We start from the raw sequence: 13,789 nt of genomic DNA on the forward strand, positions 1-13,789 counted from the left end.
CGCCCCCCGAGCGCACCGCGGCTGCCGGGCCGAGCAGTTCCTGCCCCGCCGGCGCCGGCGCGGAGACGTGAGCGAACACACGTACACATTCACACGTACACACACACACACACACACACACACACACATTCACACGTACACACACGGCGGGGAGAGGCTCCCTCCGGGCGCCCAACTTCTCCCCGCGCCCGTGCGCCCTGGAGGGGGGGGGGGCGTGCTTGGGGAGGGAGTTCTACCAGGAAGAGAAGATGGGGAGGGTTTTTGGGCTTCGGGGAGGGGGGATTGTTTTATTTTTTTATTTTTTTAACCATTTCCATGAGGTGGCCGGAGAGTCCGGGGAACCGGGGCGGGATGGGGAGCGGCGCTTGGGGGAAATGGAAGCGTAAAGTTGCCTTCGAGCTCGGACCTCACTCAGCGCCGCCGGGCCGCCCTGCCCCCACGTGGAAGCGATGCGAGAACCGTCCGTCACCTGGATCCCGGCAGCCGGCCCGGGATCCGCCTGGACGGGGAGAGGGAGACCGGGCGCCCGCGGCGCTGCACGGCCCTCCGCAGGGCCAGGAGGAGGGAGCGCGGGCAGCTGCTGGGCCGAGTCCCACATCGGGGGCTTCTGCTCCTGAACAGTTCGCAGGGGGTTAATGCAAAGCGCCCAACGCCAGGGGTTCCCCTGTGCTCGGTGCCCTCCGCATCCCTGCGCCCGGGAGACGCCGCCAGCCGGTCCGGGCGGAGAGGAAACTTTCCCGGCCGGCGCGGGTGGTGCAGCTCGCCGGGGCCGGGGGCGCTTCCCCAGGACAGACCTTCCCCGCTCGCCTGGCCTTACTGCGACCGGAGCTGCGACTCGCTTTTGTCCTGAAGCCGGTCCGGCCATTGCCCTGCAGCCCCCGCACACGCCTCCCGGCCGCGCTTCTCTCTCTCTCTCTCTCTCTCTCTCTCTCTCTCTCTCTCTCTCTCTCTCTCTCTCTCTCACACACACACACACACACACACACACACACACACACACACGCACACGCGTGCCGGCCGGCAGGTCCGCAACTTCGCGGCGCGCCCCGCGCGGAGCGGCCGCCGGGCGCAGTCGCCGGCGAGGCCCCGCCCCGCGGTGTCACGGGCCGGGGTCCGGATTGGTGCAGCCGCCGGGACAACACCTGCTCGGCTCCTTCATTCAGTGACACCGGAGCCGCCGGGGGCATCGGAGCTCCATCCCCGCCGCCGCCGGCACCCGCGGCGCCGCTCGCGGCCTGGTCACATGCTCCCCGGGGAGCTACGGGAGGGCGCAGGGTAGCTCCCGCCGCGGCCGCGGGGGGAGGAGGAGGAGGGGGAGGGGGAGGAGGAGGAGGAGGGGGAGGAGGAGGAGGGGGAGGAGGAGGAGGAGGAGGAGGAGGAGGAGGAGGAGGAGGAGGAGGAGGAGGAGGAAAGTGAGAGGAGGAGGAGCGGCCCAGGAGGAGGCAGAGGGGGAGGGGAGCACAGAGATCCCAGGTCTCCGGCGGGAGGCTTGCCCCCGGGAAGGATGAGTGCGGTGCGGCTGGGCCGGCTGGTGACCCTGGCTCTGGTGCTGGCCGCCTTGGACCCGGCGCGGGGCACCGACGCGACCCACCCGCCCGAGGGCCCCCAGGACCGAGGCTCCCCGCAGAAAGGCCGCCTGTCCCTGCAGAACACAGGTAAGAGGCGCCCCCCGGGGGAGGGGGACCCGCCGGCGCCCCGCAGCGCTCCGAGGTGCCTCGCCGGGCGGGCGGCGTGCGGAGCGGCGGGCGCGGGGCTCGGCCGGTCGGGCCGCACGTGCGGGCGGCGGGTGATGAAATCGCCGGGCGGACTTGTTGCTGCCGCCTCCCGGGCCGCCGGGTCGAGGGTGAAGGAGGCAGCGCCCGCCCGGCCCGTGCCCACCCGGCTCCCCGGGCTCCCCGGGCCGGGGCCGAGCTTCCCGGCCGTCCCGCCGAAGGCACGGGGTCCCCCGGCCGGGCTGCCCCTGCACCGCGGGGGGGGGGGGGGCGCTTCCCCGCTTCTTCTCTCCTCAAAAGATGCCTGACGCCCGAGAACTTTGCAGGCGAGATGTTGCTTGGCGAACTTTTGGGAACGCGGGTGGGGGTGGTGCACAGCCTCCTTCCTCGGCCCCCGGCCCCGCCAGGGGCAGGTCAGCCAGGAACGGCCCCCCGGCCCGGGCCCCGCGGTGGCCGCCCCTGCCCGCCCCGGGCTCACGGCGAGCTGCCAAGCGGAGTCCGGCGTGCGGGGCACGGGCTGGCCCTTCCCCGGCTCCGGGAGAGCAGGGAGATCTGCCCTGTCTCCTAGGCTGGCGGCGGCTCCTCCCCCATTGGGACCTGCGAGCCCCGCAGCCACGGGTGTGCGCTCACGGAGTGCCATGCCGTTAGGAGCTCCGGGGCGAGCGGATCGCCCAGCGCGCTCCTGCCGGCGCGGGGAGGAATCGCGCGGGACGCGCACCCCCTCCTGGGACCCTCGCCCACCCTGCCTCCCAGCACCAGCTCTTTCCCTGAACATGCAGCGTCCTCTTGGGAGCTGGGTGACCCTCCACAAATGCACGCCCCTCCTTCTCTCGGCAGCTTTAAACTGAATGCGTATTATCCACTCTACCCCTTCCTTCTTCCAAAATACATCTTTTGGGTGTCATTTTGTGGTTGAAGACCACGCAGAAGTTTGGAGTGGCAGCCTGACAGTTAGCTCCCTCAGTCTGCCCTTTCAGGTGGAGGCCCTGGGCCACATTTTGGAAGGAGGGAGCGAACCCCGGGGTCCCAGTCCCCGTCTCGGGAAATCTTAGGGGATTAAGTGACATCTCAGCCGGATCTCTGTTTAAAAGGAGTCTCTGGCCCATGCTGCCATCAGTGATCCTCTCTCATCATTCATGTTTGTCTCTCTCTCCCCCTTCCTCTCTGAAATCAATAAAAATATACAAAAAGTAACCAAACACAGGGGGTCTCTGGCTACTAGGCTGCTTCTGCCGGCCAGCCCCCCTCTGACTGCGCCATGCTCAGCCTGCTCCCAAACCAGTGTCCGGTGCCTGAGGTTGCTAAGGCCATGGTTTGGAGGCGCTGGGATTTGGTTTTGACTTTTAGGTGTTGAATCATAAAGCGGAACTGAAAGTGCTCTTTGGATGCTCTCCTTTGGGGGTCAGGGGAGGGGGCTCCCAAGTAGAGACTCAGGCATTTCATGGGTGGCCTGCAGAGGGGCAGGCTGCTCCTTTGAAATCAGACTTTGTCTGCGGCTTTAGAAAGCTGAACCAAGCTGAGAACTCCCACAAGCACTTGAATGAGATGGGGAGGGAGGGTGAAAAATGAGGTGCTCAGACCCGGTTGTGCTCTTTGTAACATAGGTTTGGCTAATTTTTTTTTTTTTTACAAATATTTACAACCACGGCTATTTCTCATAAGTAGAATAAATGGTGACATTTTCTTTCCCTGGCTTTTGCGATCCGGAGAAGTTCGTGCTAACTTTTTACCCCCTTAATTAATTAATTAATTAATTAATTAATTTATTTATTTTTGTCGTTACTTTTATTTCAACTAACCCCTCTGCCTCCCGCAGCATGCTGAGGATGCCGTCTAGGTCCGTGTGTAACTCTCATTTCAGCGGGGATCCAGCACTGCTTGGTCGGCGCTGGCGATGTGGGCTGTGGCGTGTTTGAGTGTTTCGAAAACAACTCGTGTGAGATCCGGGGCCTGCACGGGATTTGCATGACTTTCCTGCACAACGCTGGAAAATTCGACGCCCAGGTAAAAGCCTTAAGGAGCCGAGGGTGCCTGGGGTGGGTGCGTCACGGATGACATGGTGATTGGAAAGACATGCCAACCAGACAGGTTTCCTCCTCGGCTCAGCCGTGGTGCGTTCTGTCATCTGGAAGCGGCATTCTACAGTGTTTCCCCGAAAATAAGACATCCTCCGAAAATAAGACCTAGGGCATGGAAAGATAAGACATCCCCTGAAAATAAGACCTAGCACAACTTTGGGAGAAAAAATTAATATAACACACTGTCTTGTTTTTGGGGAAACAGGGCAGGTGGACGGCGGGGGCAGTGTCTCCCGCTCCTGCCCTGGACAGCTACTCTCTGGAGCTGTCATCTAGGCCAGTGGTCGGCAAACACATTGGTCAACGGAGCCAAATACCAACAGGACAACGATTGAAATTTCTTCTGAGAGCCAAATAAGAAGTTTAAACTTCTTCTAACGCCACGTCTTCAAAATAGACTCTCCCAGGCCGTGGTATTTTGTGGAAGAGCCACACTCAAGGGGCCAAAGAGCCGCCTGTGGCTCTCGAGCCGCAGTTTGCCGACCACGGACCTGAGGTGTCTTAGCCAAGAAGACAAAGGTCACGATAAAGCCTGCAAGGAGGCTCATCATGTCAGGCCCATCACATTAGGAGCATGAGGTTGAGGAGGGAAGGGCGGAGAAGTCGATTATACATTCCACAAGTTATTCTGCAGGAGACACAGCACCGGAAGAACCCCCCGCCCCCCGTGGGTGTGGGAGCAGGCAGTATGGAGAAGCCGGGGCCCCCACACCAGCAGCCCCTCCGCTCCCAGCCTGAGAAGCCGAGGCGATGCGAGCGGCTGGCCATGTTACGCGGTGTTTTGCTCCATATAATAAATATAGGCAGGGCCTGACCCACTTTGGCGGTGCCAGCTCCCGAGGGGAAACCCGGCCGCACGGGGCCGGAAAAGAGCCCGCAGGCGGCCTGTGGCTCCCGTGCTGACCGCCCGGATGCGTTTCCGATGGCGTGAGGCTCGCCATCCTCGTGTCCTCGCCCGCCTCTAAGCTGGGGGTGGGGAATGTCCGGCCCGAGGGCCGTAGAAGGCCCGGGAAGTCATTCCGTCTGGCCCTGCCAAGGGATGAGCTAATTAAATGTCTGACCAGACACAGCAGGCTAACTTCTAAGGTGACAATGTTGTACGGCCCTCCGACGATGTGATAAATATCCAAACGGCCCTGGGCAGAAGAAAGAAGAAGAAAAAAGGTTCCCCACGCTGCTCCAGACCCACGGGACACCCTCTGCCATCGTCTCTCACAAACCTCCTCTCCCTGTCCCCGGAGGGTGAGGACAGCGTTAGGATGGGGCCGGCGGTTCCGGGGGATTGACAAACGTGACCATCACCATCCCCTGCCACCCTGTGGGGAGCCGGACAGAGCAGAGCCTGGGACGCAGAGAGGGGTGCGGCCGGCTGGCAGGCTGCCCGGCAGAGGGTGTGGGGCGGCCGGAGGGGAAACAGACACCCCCAGGCCCCGCGCCTCTGAGCTCCCGGAGGCTCCCTGCTAACACCGCCCCGCTGGGTTCAGGGCGATCAGGCGGCGCAATGGGAAATCCGGAACGGCTGTCTCAGGGCCCTCCCCCGGGACGTCAGGGAGGAGCCCGGGGGGAGGACAGCCGGCCACAGCCCTCGCGACATGCATCTCCCCTTCGGTTCTCGGGTCAGAAGCTTCCCTTTCCAGCCCCTTCTCAGTGCGGGACGACTCCATGAGCTAGCACGCCCTGCCCTCCGCACCACTCGAGGCCCACGGAGAGGCAGGGGCTTGGGGGGGGGGGGCGGGGGGGCGGGGGCGGGCGGTGTGCAGAGACGAGATGCTGCTATCTGTAGACCTCTCGGTGGCTTCGGGGGGAGAGAACCGGAATGAACATGCTGGCTGGCTTCCCAACCCCAACGCCGCTCCTCCCGGGCCTGGCTGAAAACAGGGGTGACCTCTCAAGGACAGCTCGTTTCTACAGGAAAGGGGGTGCGGCATGGCCGGGTGGTATCCCACAATGCCCCTGTGCCCCCGAGGCTGGTGAGGGAGCTGACTTGCAGGCCGCGCGCCTCCACACCCCCAACAGCTGTCTCCTTTCTAGGAGCAGAGCGCCCTCCTGGCTGCCAGGAAAGAGGAGAGAGGGCCAGATGTACGCAGGGCTCCCAGGCAGGCTGGGGAGGGGCTGCCCGGCCAGATGCTGCCAGGCCGGGTGCCAGGCTGGCCTTTCAGAGGCGGTCATCCTCCGTCCTCGCATCACTTTCAGGAAGGAAAAGGATGCTTCTCCTCCAATGAGGGGGACCCGGGCGTGTGTGTTGGGGTGCTGGGAGGCACGGAGGCAGGACAGGCCCGGTGGGCGGTCCCCCTCGATGTCACTCCCGCGCTCAGAGGACTGACAGCGGGAGATTTGGACAAGCAGGCACCTCCCACTTGGGGAAACGCTTGCTGGGAACCACCAAGGAGTTTGGGATCTCCGTCCCCTTGTGTCCCAGAAAAGTTGCCACAAAGCAGCCACCCTGGTCCGCCTGCCTCGGGGGACAGGCGGCTCCGACAGCCCCCGCATGAAGGACCAAGTAGAAGGAGGCAGGCCTGTGAGTCCCCGCCAATGACAGCCGCTGCGGCCAAACACCGGAGGCATCCGGCCGCTCTGGACGCTCCTCAGGGGGAAGCCTCCGCCTGTCCCCTGCCAGGGGGTCCGGGTGCAGTGGGCAGAACGCCCTGGGTGAGCCCCCGGGCCCCTGTCCACACGTGTGACCGGGCCTCCCGTCTCCCGGCCCCTCCTCTCCCCGTGCTCCGTCCGCAGGGCAAGTCCTTCATCAAAGACGCGCTGCGCTGCAAGGCGCACGCCCTGCGGCACCGGTTCGGCTGCATCAGCCGGAAGTGCCCGGCCATCCGGGAGATGGTGCTGCAGCTGCAGCGCGAATGCTACCTCAAGCACGACCTGTGCGCGGCCGCCCGGGACAACACCCGCGTGATGGTGGAGATGATCCACTTCAAGGACCTGCTGCTGCGCGAGTGAGTGCTCCCCGGCCCTGGGTCTGGGTGGCCTTGGGGTCTGGGTGGCCCTGGGTCTGGGTGGCCTTGGGGTCTGGGTGGCCCTGGGTCTGGGTGGCCTTGGGGTCCGGGTGGCCCTGGGTCTGGGTGGCCCTGGGTCTGGGTGGCCTTGGGTCCGGGTGGCCCTGGGTCCGGGTGGCCCTGGGTCCGGGTGGCCCTGGGTCCAGGTGGCCCTGGGTCCGGGTGGCCCTGGGTCTGGGTGGCCCTGGGTCCGGGTGGCCCTGGGGTCCAGGTGGCCCTGGGTCTGGGTGGCCCTGGGTCCGGGTGGCCCTGGGTCTGGGTGGCCCTGGGTCCGGGTGGCCCTGGGTCTGGGTGGCCTTGGGGTCTGGGTGGCCCTGGGTCCGGGTGGCCCTGGGGTCCAGGTGGCCCTGGGTCTGGGTGGCCCTGGGTCCGGGTGGCCCTGGGTCCGGGTGGCCCTGGGTCTGGGTGGCCCTGGGTCCGGGTGGCCCTGGGGTCCAGGTGGCCCTGGGGTCTGAGCCGTGTGTAGGGCGGGCCTCTCCCACCGGATGGGGGTGGAGGGGGGAGGGGGGTGCGTTTACCTCTGAAAGCTGCCCGGCTCCCCTGGGCCCGCCTTTCCTGTTGACCTTCAGGAAAAGCGCAAGCAATTGGCACCATCGGCTCCAGAATCGTGAGCCACAGAAACAGGAAGCCCTTTTCCTAAGCACGAAACGGGGGGGATTCAGAAAAGCCCTTCGCCTTCCCCTCGGCCACTACCGCCCGGTCTCTGAGCGTCCCGGTAGCTCTGCGGGCGCCCGGCAGCCCACCGGCAGCGAGTACCACCCGCCCGGCTTTTCCCGAGGGCCAGGCCCGGGGCTCAGGGCTTTCCGTGAACTTCTCACTGGATCCTCGCAATAGCCGGGTTCTCGTACCGTCCTTATGCCCATTTTACAGATGAGGAAACTGAGGTTCGCGGAGGGCAAGGTCCCGGGCAGGGAGAGGCAAAGCCAGGATTCCAGCCGGGCAGTCCGGCTCCAAAAACTGCGCTCTCCCAGGCCACGTGCGAGAGCCGCTTCTCTTTCCCTGCCCCCACCCTCTCCTGGCCCTCACCAAGTCCAGCTCCCGCCTCTAGCGCAGGAACGCCCTCCCCGGGAAAATGGAAAGCAAAGTCAGAAAGTCCCAGCAGCCAAACCCCTCTGCCAGAGAGGAAACACAGACTGGCGTATGCAGAGGCCCGACATTCCGTAATAAACCCCGGGAATCCCACTCCTTAAAAAGCAGGCCATTGCTAGGGTCCCAACGCTTGCAGAGGGTGAAGCCGGGCGACACGGCTGTGCCAGCCCGGAGCGTGGTCTGTAGTCCCGAGTGCCGCCGGCCCCTTCCCCCGGGAAGGAGGAGCCGGACAGCAGGGCCGTCAGTGCCAGCTTGCCGGCCGCTGCTCCTCACACAGTACACACGGGGCTGTCGGGAGGGCTGTGTGAACTCTGGCTCCTTCGTTCATGGCATGCCTCCCTCCCCCGCCCCCCCGGCTATGTCCACCCCCCCACACACCACCTAGATCTGGGGGCAGCACCCTCTGTCGCTCTCCGCGCGTCACAAGGGTCTAGGGCTCCGGCCACGCCCGGTGTCTGTCGCCCAGGATCTCTCCACGGGCAGCTTCTGACGAGAGCAAGGCGGTGACGCCCTTTCTCTGCGACACGAATGCCTGACGGGTTCTTTCTACCCTTCAAATACCTGTGCCGAGGCCAGCGACCGCGGCATCGACAATAACAGCCGGAGTGACGGACGTGCCGTCCGCTCTGAGGGGCCAGGCCCCGGGCCAGGCGCTTTCCCTGGACCTCTCCGTTATCTCTCCCCACGAGACCGAGCTCACGGCCCCATGTAGCTGCGGGGGAGCGAGGCCAAGAGCGGAGAGACCTCCCTCCGGGGTTAGATTCCTCCTTTCCAGCTGGGGACTTGGTGAGACGCAGGCCTGAAGCCGGCTGTCGGAACAGACCCCAAACGTCCTTGCTCCTGACCTGTCCTGGCCTGTCTCCCCCTGCCCCCGAACTGTCAGAGGTTCACTGGTGCCCCTTGAGGCCAGGGTTTCCCCTCTTCCCGGACCCAAGGAGAGCGCTGTGAACGGCCTCCTCAGAGTCCGGGAGAAGCTGGCACTGTGTGGCTGAGAAACTCGGGTGCTCATTTGTCCTAAACCCGCGTTCCATAGAGACAGCATGTTGGCCAGAGGAGCTGGTCTGTAAATCTGCCCTATGGTCCCGGAGCCAAGAGGCTGTCTTTTTGGAGAAATGTCTTGGTTCAGAAAACTACAGGGGGTTTTTTGTTTGTTTCTGTTGTGTTGCTTTTTGTTTTTCTTTTTTTAAATATATTTGTATTGTTTTCAGAGAGGAAGGGAGAGAGAAAGAGAAGCATCAATGATGCGAGAGAATCATTGATCAGCTGCCTCCTGCACACCCCACACCTGGGGACTGAGTCCGCAACCTGGGCCTGTGCCCTGACCAGGAACTGAACCATGACCTGCTGGTTCATAGGTCGACACTCAACCCCTGAGCCATACTGGCCTGGCAGAAAACTGCAGGTTTTAAAGCCCCCCCCGCCCCCCCCACACACACACCCACACACACACACACCGCCTTCACGTTTGAGAAGCAGCAAAGCACTGTGGCTCTCTGGAGTCCCCTTCCTCCTGAAGGGCTCCTCACATCATTGAGAACAACCTCGGGACCCCCTCCCCACCCCCAGCCTGCTGTGGAAATGCAGGCCGGCATCCCGCAAGGAAGCCTGGGCCTCCATTAAGAACACTCCCTGCCCGGGACCAAGTGCCTGGCCTCCTTCTAAGCCAGCCCCCCCCCCCGACCCCCACTGCTTCCCCTCCCCCCCACTGCCTCTCTCCCCCCCTCCCCCGCTGCCTCCCCTCCCCCCCCGCTGCCTCCCCTCCCCCCTCCCCCGCTTCCTCCCCTCCCCCCACTGCCTCTCCTCCTCTAGCCACAACAGTGTGGCCCCTTCACTTGTGTGAGCATCTCAGGTTCTGTGCACCCTAACGGATTGGGGTGCAGAGGATCTCAGTCCCCCCAAAGCGAGAAGACATTGGAGCATGGCTGGCATTGGCCACAGCCGAGAGAAATGAGCGCTGAATTTGCTTCCTGCTTTACAGGGGGCGAAATCGCAGTCACCCCCATTCTCCCCCCGCATCCCTATCGCCCCCAAACACCGTCACCCCCTCACCTCCCTTTCGCCTCAGCCACCACTCCTCACCCCGTCGCTGGGTGCTGGCGGCCTCCAGGCCCGTCCCCGCTCAGTATTTTTAACCTCCGCGGCCCCCTGACGCCCAGGCCGGACGGAGAGCTGGGCTTCACCATCAGACACGGCGAGGAGGCACGGCGCCAGCCAGCCGGCCAGGAGCGCAGCTCTGATCAGCACACGTGTCCCCCCACCCACACCCCGTACACCCCTCCCGCCCAGCCCTCACAGCTCAGGGCGGGGAGGAGCACGCCGCTGGCCCAGCCTTCCCGGGTCCACCTCGGGTTCTGAGGCCATCGGCAGGCCCACCACGCTGGCGAAGGAGGGAAGGAAACGGGAAGAGGAGGCTGGTGCAGCCCCCAGAGGCCAGGCACGCTCCCTGCAGTTTGCTCCGGAGCCCAGAGACGTGGCAGGGACGGGCAGGACTGCCAGGCAGACGCACTCGGTGAACTTGAGCTCCCCGAGGCGGTCTAGACCTGGTTTTCAGAGGCAGAAGGAACTGGCACGAGTTGTCCATTTCCCCTGTGCCGCCCTGTGCCCGCTCTGCTCAGTGTCATCACTGTCCTCCTCACCCCTCCCATCAGCCATGCACACAGGCACCCCCCCCCCCAAAAGCATCTCCCCTCCACGCTCAGCCCAGCCCCACGCTCCCCAGGCCCAGAAGCTTCCAAAAGCCACCTTCTCCCCACCTCGAACCCACGTTCCCATCTATGAAATGAGGACTGTTCCCTCAATTACAACGTGAGGACTGACTCTCCAAAATGGCGATACACTGCTCCCCAAGCCTCACCCAGTCTGCCCAGCCACCGCGGCCAACGGGCATAGGAAGCAGTAAGTGGCTAACCACAGCCACGTGGCCCAGGCTCACAGGGAGAAAGCCGTGGTCCTTCGAAGCGACCTCGCGGTCCAGAGGGCTTTCCCTGCCCGAGGGGACGGCCCGGAGCTGCGATGCTCACGGGCAGAGAGACCCAGAAACTGCCGGCCGAGGGCTGGCTCCCTCAGGATGCTGGTGAGCCACATGCAACACTCCACACCCGCCCTGGGGGTGGAAGAGGCCAGTGAGGGGTGAGAAAGGCTCGCTGTGGCTGTGCCAGGAGAGACCGTCGCTGGGACACCTCTCCCAGCCGGGCCGTGAGGATCAAGAGCGGGCACACTGCCCCCGCTGCCTGCACCAGCTCCCGGCCCCGGAGCAAGGCTCCCGGAGGCGCTCATTCCTCCTCTTTCCTGCAAGAAAGCCCCGCGGCGGCTGGAAGGGCCCGGGCTGCGGCGCGTCCCTCCCGAGCTGCACCTGTTGCTCCCGCAGACAGCTGGCTCTCATTGCAAACCCGCCGCCCCCGCTCCGGGAGAGCCAGGTGGGAAGACGCTCAGGCGGCCAGCCCCGCCCTCGGGGACGTGACCTCCCGGAAGCGGCCTGCCCCCACCCTCCCCACGGGGTCAGCTCCTCCAGGTGCACAGCGGGTGCCTCCAGTAACTCCCCGCCCCCCTTCTTCACCGGGGCCCACACAGACACGGGGACATGTGTCTGGGGAGCTGAGCTGGGGGAAGGCTTGTCTGCGAGAGCAACCCCAGAGCAAGGCCAGCCGGCCCTGCGATGCCATGTGCCAGGGGCCGGCCTGCCGCGCCTCCAGCCCCAAAGCTGCGGAGCGCCCCCTCTCTCACCAAACAGGCTCCCCGCTTTGGTTGTGGGTTTGTTTGTTTTTTTAATTATTTTTATTTTGTTGTTAATCCTCACCAGAGGATATTTTTCCATTGGTTTTTAGAGAGTTGGAAGAGAGAGGGAAAGACGGAAGTATTGATGTGAGAGAGACACATCGATTGGTTGCAGGGATCAGGGCCCTGGCTGGGAAGGGCCTGCAACCAATATACATGCTCTTGACCGGAACTGAACCCGGGACCCTTCAGTCCGCAGGGCGACGCTCTATCCACTGAGCAAAACCGGCTGGGGCCCCTGCTGGGTATTGAAGACCCTGTTCCACCTGCCTAATGGTCACTCCTCTGGCCTCCCCAACCCCAGACCCGTGGCCATGCCCACCAGAGCTTCCTGCTTAGCAAACTCCCAGCATGCCCAGCGCTGCCCGCCCTCCCAGCACTGTCCGCACAGCTGCACCCTCACCGGCCTTCCCAGAGGCGCCGCCCCCCGTCCTGCGCACCTGTGTACTGTCAGGCCCGTGTCCTGGGTGGCTTCTGTCTGGGCCTCTCGGTCCCTCTGAAGCCTGGCTGGGGGGCCTGGTACGTCCAGGAACAGGTGGTTGCAACCAGGTCTCCGTGGAAGATGGGTAGAGGCAGGAAGTAATTGCAGAAAGCTCTTCTCCGCCTCCCCTGCCACGGTCCCGGTGCGCGGAGCCGCGGGGCTGGTGGCATGGGCGTCTTCTCTCCGCTCTGCCCTCTAGGCCCTACGTGGACCTGGTGAACCTGCTGCTGACCTGCGGGGAGGAGGTGAAGGAGGCCGTCACCCACAGCGTGCAGGCGCAGTGCGAGCAGAGCTGGGGCGGCCTGTGCTCCATCCTCAGCTTCTGCACCTCAGCCCTGCAGAGGCCGCCCACCGCGCCCCCCGAGCGCCACCTGCAGGCGGACCGGGCCAGGCCCCCGCGGGCCCACCACGCGGAGCCCAGCAGCGGGGAGACCGGCCGAGGCCTCGCCAAGGGCGAGCGGGGCAGCAGGAGCCCCCCGAACGCCCACACCCGGGGCCGGGCTGCAGCCCGGGGGACACAGGGGATCTCGGGGAGCAGCGAGTGGGAGGACGAGCAGGCGGAGCACGCTGACATCCGGAGGTGAGGCCGGAGGCCTGGCCAGGAGACCGTTCCTCCACGCCGTCCGGGTCCTCCTCTGTGGACACCCCAGGGCCTTTGCCACGACGGACAGACATGGATGCCGCGCGCAGGACCAGGAGGGGCCTGCGGACTGGATGCCGGGGGGGCATCAGTGGCATCAGCAGGCGGCAGAGACTCCCCAGGGCAGCGAGGACTCGGGGGGCCAGCGGGGCCCGCACTTGCGCCTTGAGGAGGGGCCGTGCCACGTGCGCTCCGAGCTCTGTCCTCTCTCCGTGCGCAGAGCACCGGGCGCCCGGGGGTGGCGGTGGCCCCCGGGGCTGGACCAGGCGGGAGGCGGCGGGCTCCAGGGCAGGCAGGGGCCTGGAGGCCTCGCTGGGGGAGAGCAGGGTGCAGAGGAGACAGGGGCCCTGTGGGTGCCGGGTGCCAGATGGGAATGGAGCGTCTTGCACAGGGCCTGGAGGTCTGGAGCTGCTTTCCAGGGGAGGACGAGGGTTTCAGGGTCACTTCTGAGCCGGCGGGGGAACCCCGGCCGAGGGTGAGGCCCCTGGTGAGTGCGTATCGTAACCACTGCTTCGAGTCTCGATTTCACTTCTTATTTATCTAGTCACATCTACCTATCTGTCATCCAAATAAATGGCTTTCAAACCAAGCAGCTGGGCCAGTGGTCGGCAAGCTCATTCGCCAACAGGGCCCAATGTCCACAGTCCAACGACCGAAACGTCTTCGGAGAGCCACATTTTGTAAAATTAAACTTCTTCTAACGCCACTTCCTCAACATTGACTCGCCCAGGCCGTGGTGTTTTGTGGAAGAGCCACACTCACGGGGCCAAAGAGACGCCTGTGGCTCTTGAGTTTGCTGACCACGGAGCTGGCTCGCTCAGAGGAAAGACAAACAGAAGCTACAGCCCATCTTTGGGGCGTACGCTGTGTTTTTCAGTGCTGTTGTAAGAGGAATTCCAGAGCCACGTCACTGTCCATCTTACCTCCCGGGGAGCTCATCACCGCTCAGGGCGAACCTCACACACAGAGAAGACGCACGCCCTCAGCATCTCGGCATCTCCCAGGACCCCCAC

At 64.4% G+C, this 13,789-nt stretch overlaps 1 protein-coding gene across 1 annotated transcript; it reads left to right on the forward strand.

Moving 5' to 3' along the window:
* Positions 1 to 1,408: 1,408 nt before the first annotated feature.
* Positions 1,409 to 13,365, forward strand: STC2 (stanniocalcin 2). Its single transcript, XM_036424755.2, has 4 exons — positions 1,409 to 1,655; positions 3,574 to 3,716; positions 6,521 to 6,732; positions 12,336 to 13,365. Exons 1-4 carry the CDS (start codon positions 1,505 to 1,507, stop codon positions 12,718 to 12,720), a joined length of 891 nt encoding a protein of 296 aa, XP_036280648.1. The 5' UTR covers positions 1,409 to 1,504; the 3' UTR covers positions 12,721 to 13,365.
* The last annotated feature ends 424 nt before the right edge of the window (positions 13,366 to 13,789 follow it).

This window comes from Pipistrellus kuhlii, unplaced genomic scaffold (assembly GCF_014108245.1).
Source record: "Pipistrellus kuhlii isolate mPipKuh1 unplaced genomic scaffold, mPipKuh1.p scaffold_m20_p_8, whole genome shotgun sequence".
Lineage (NCBI taxonomy): Eukaryota > Metazoa > Chordata > Mammalia > Chiroptera > Vespertilionidae > Pipistrellus > Pipistrellus kuhlii.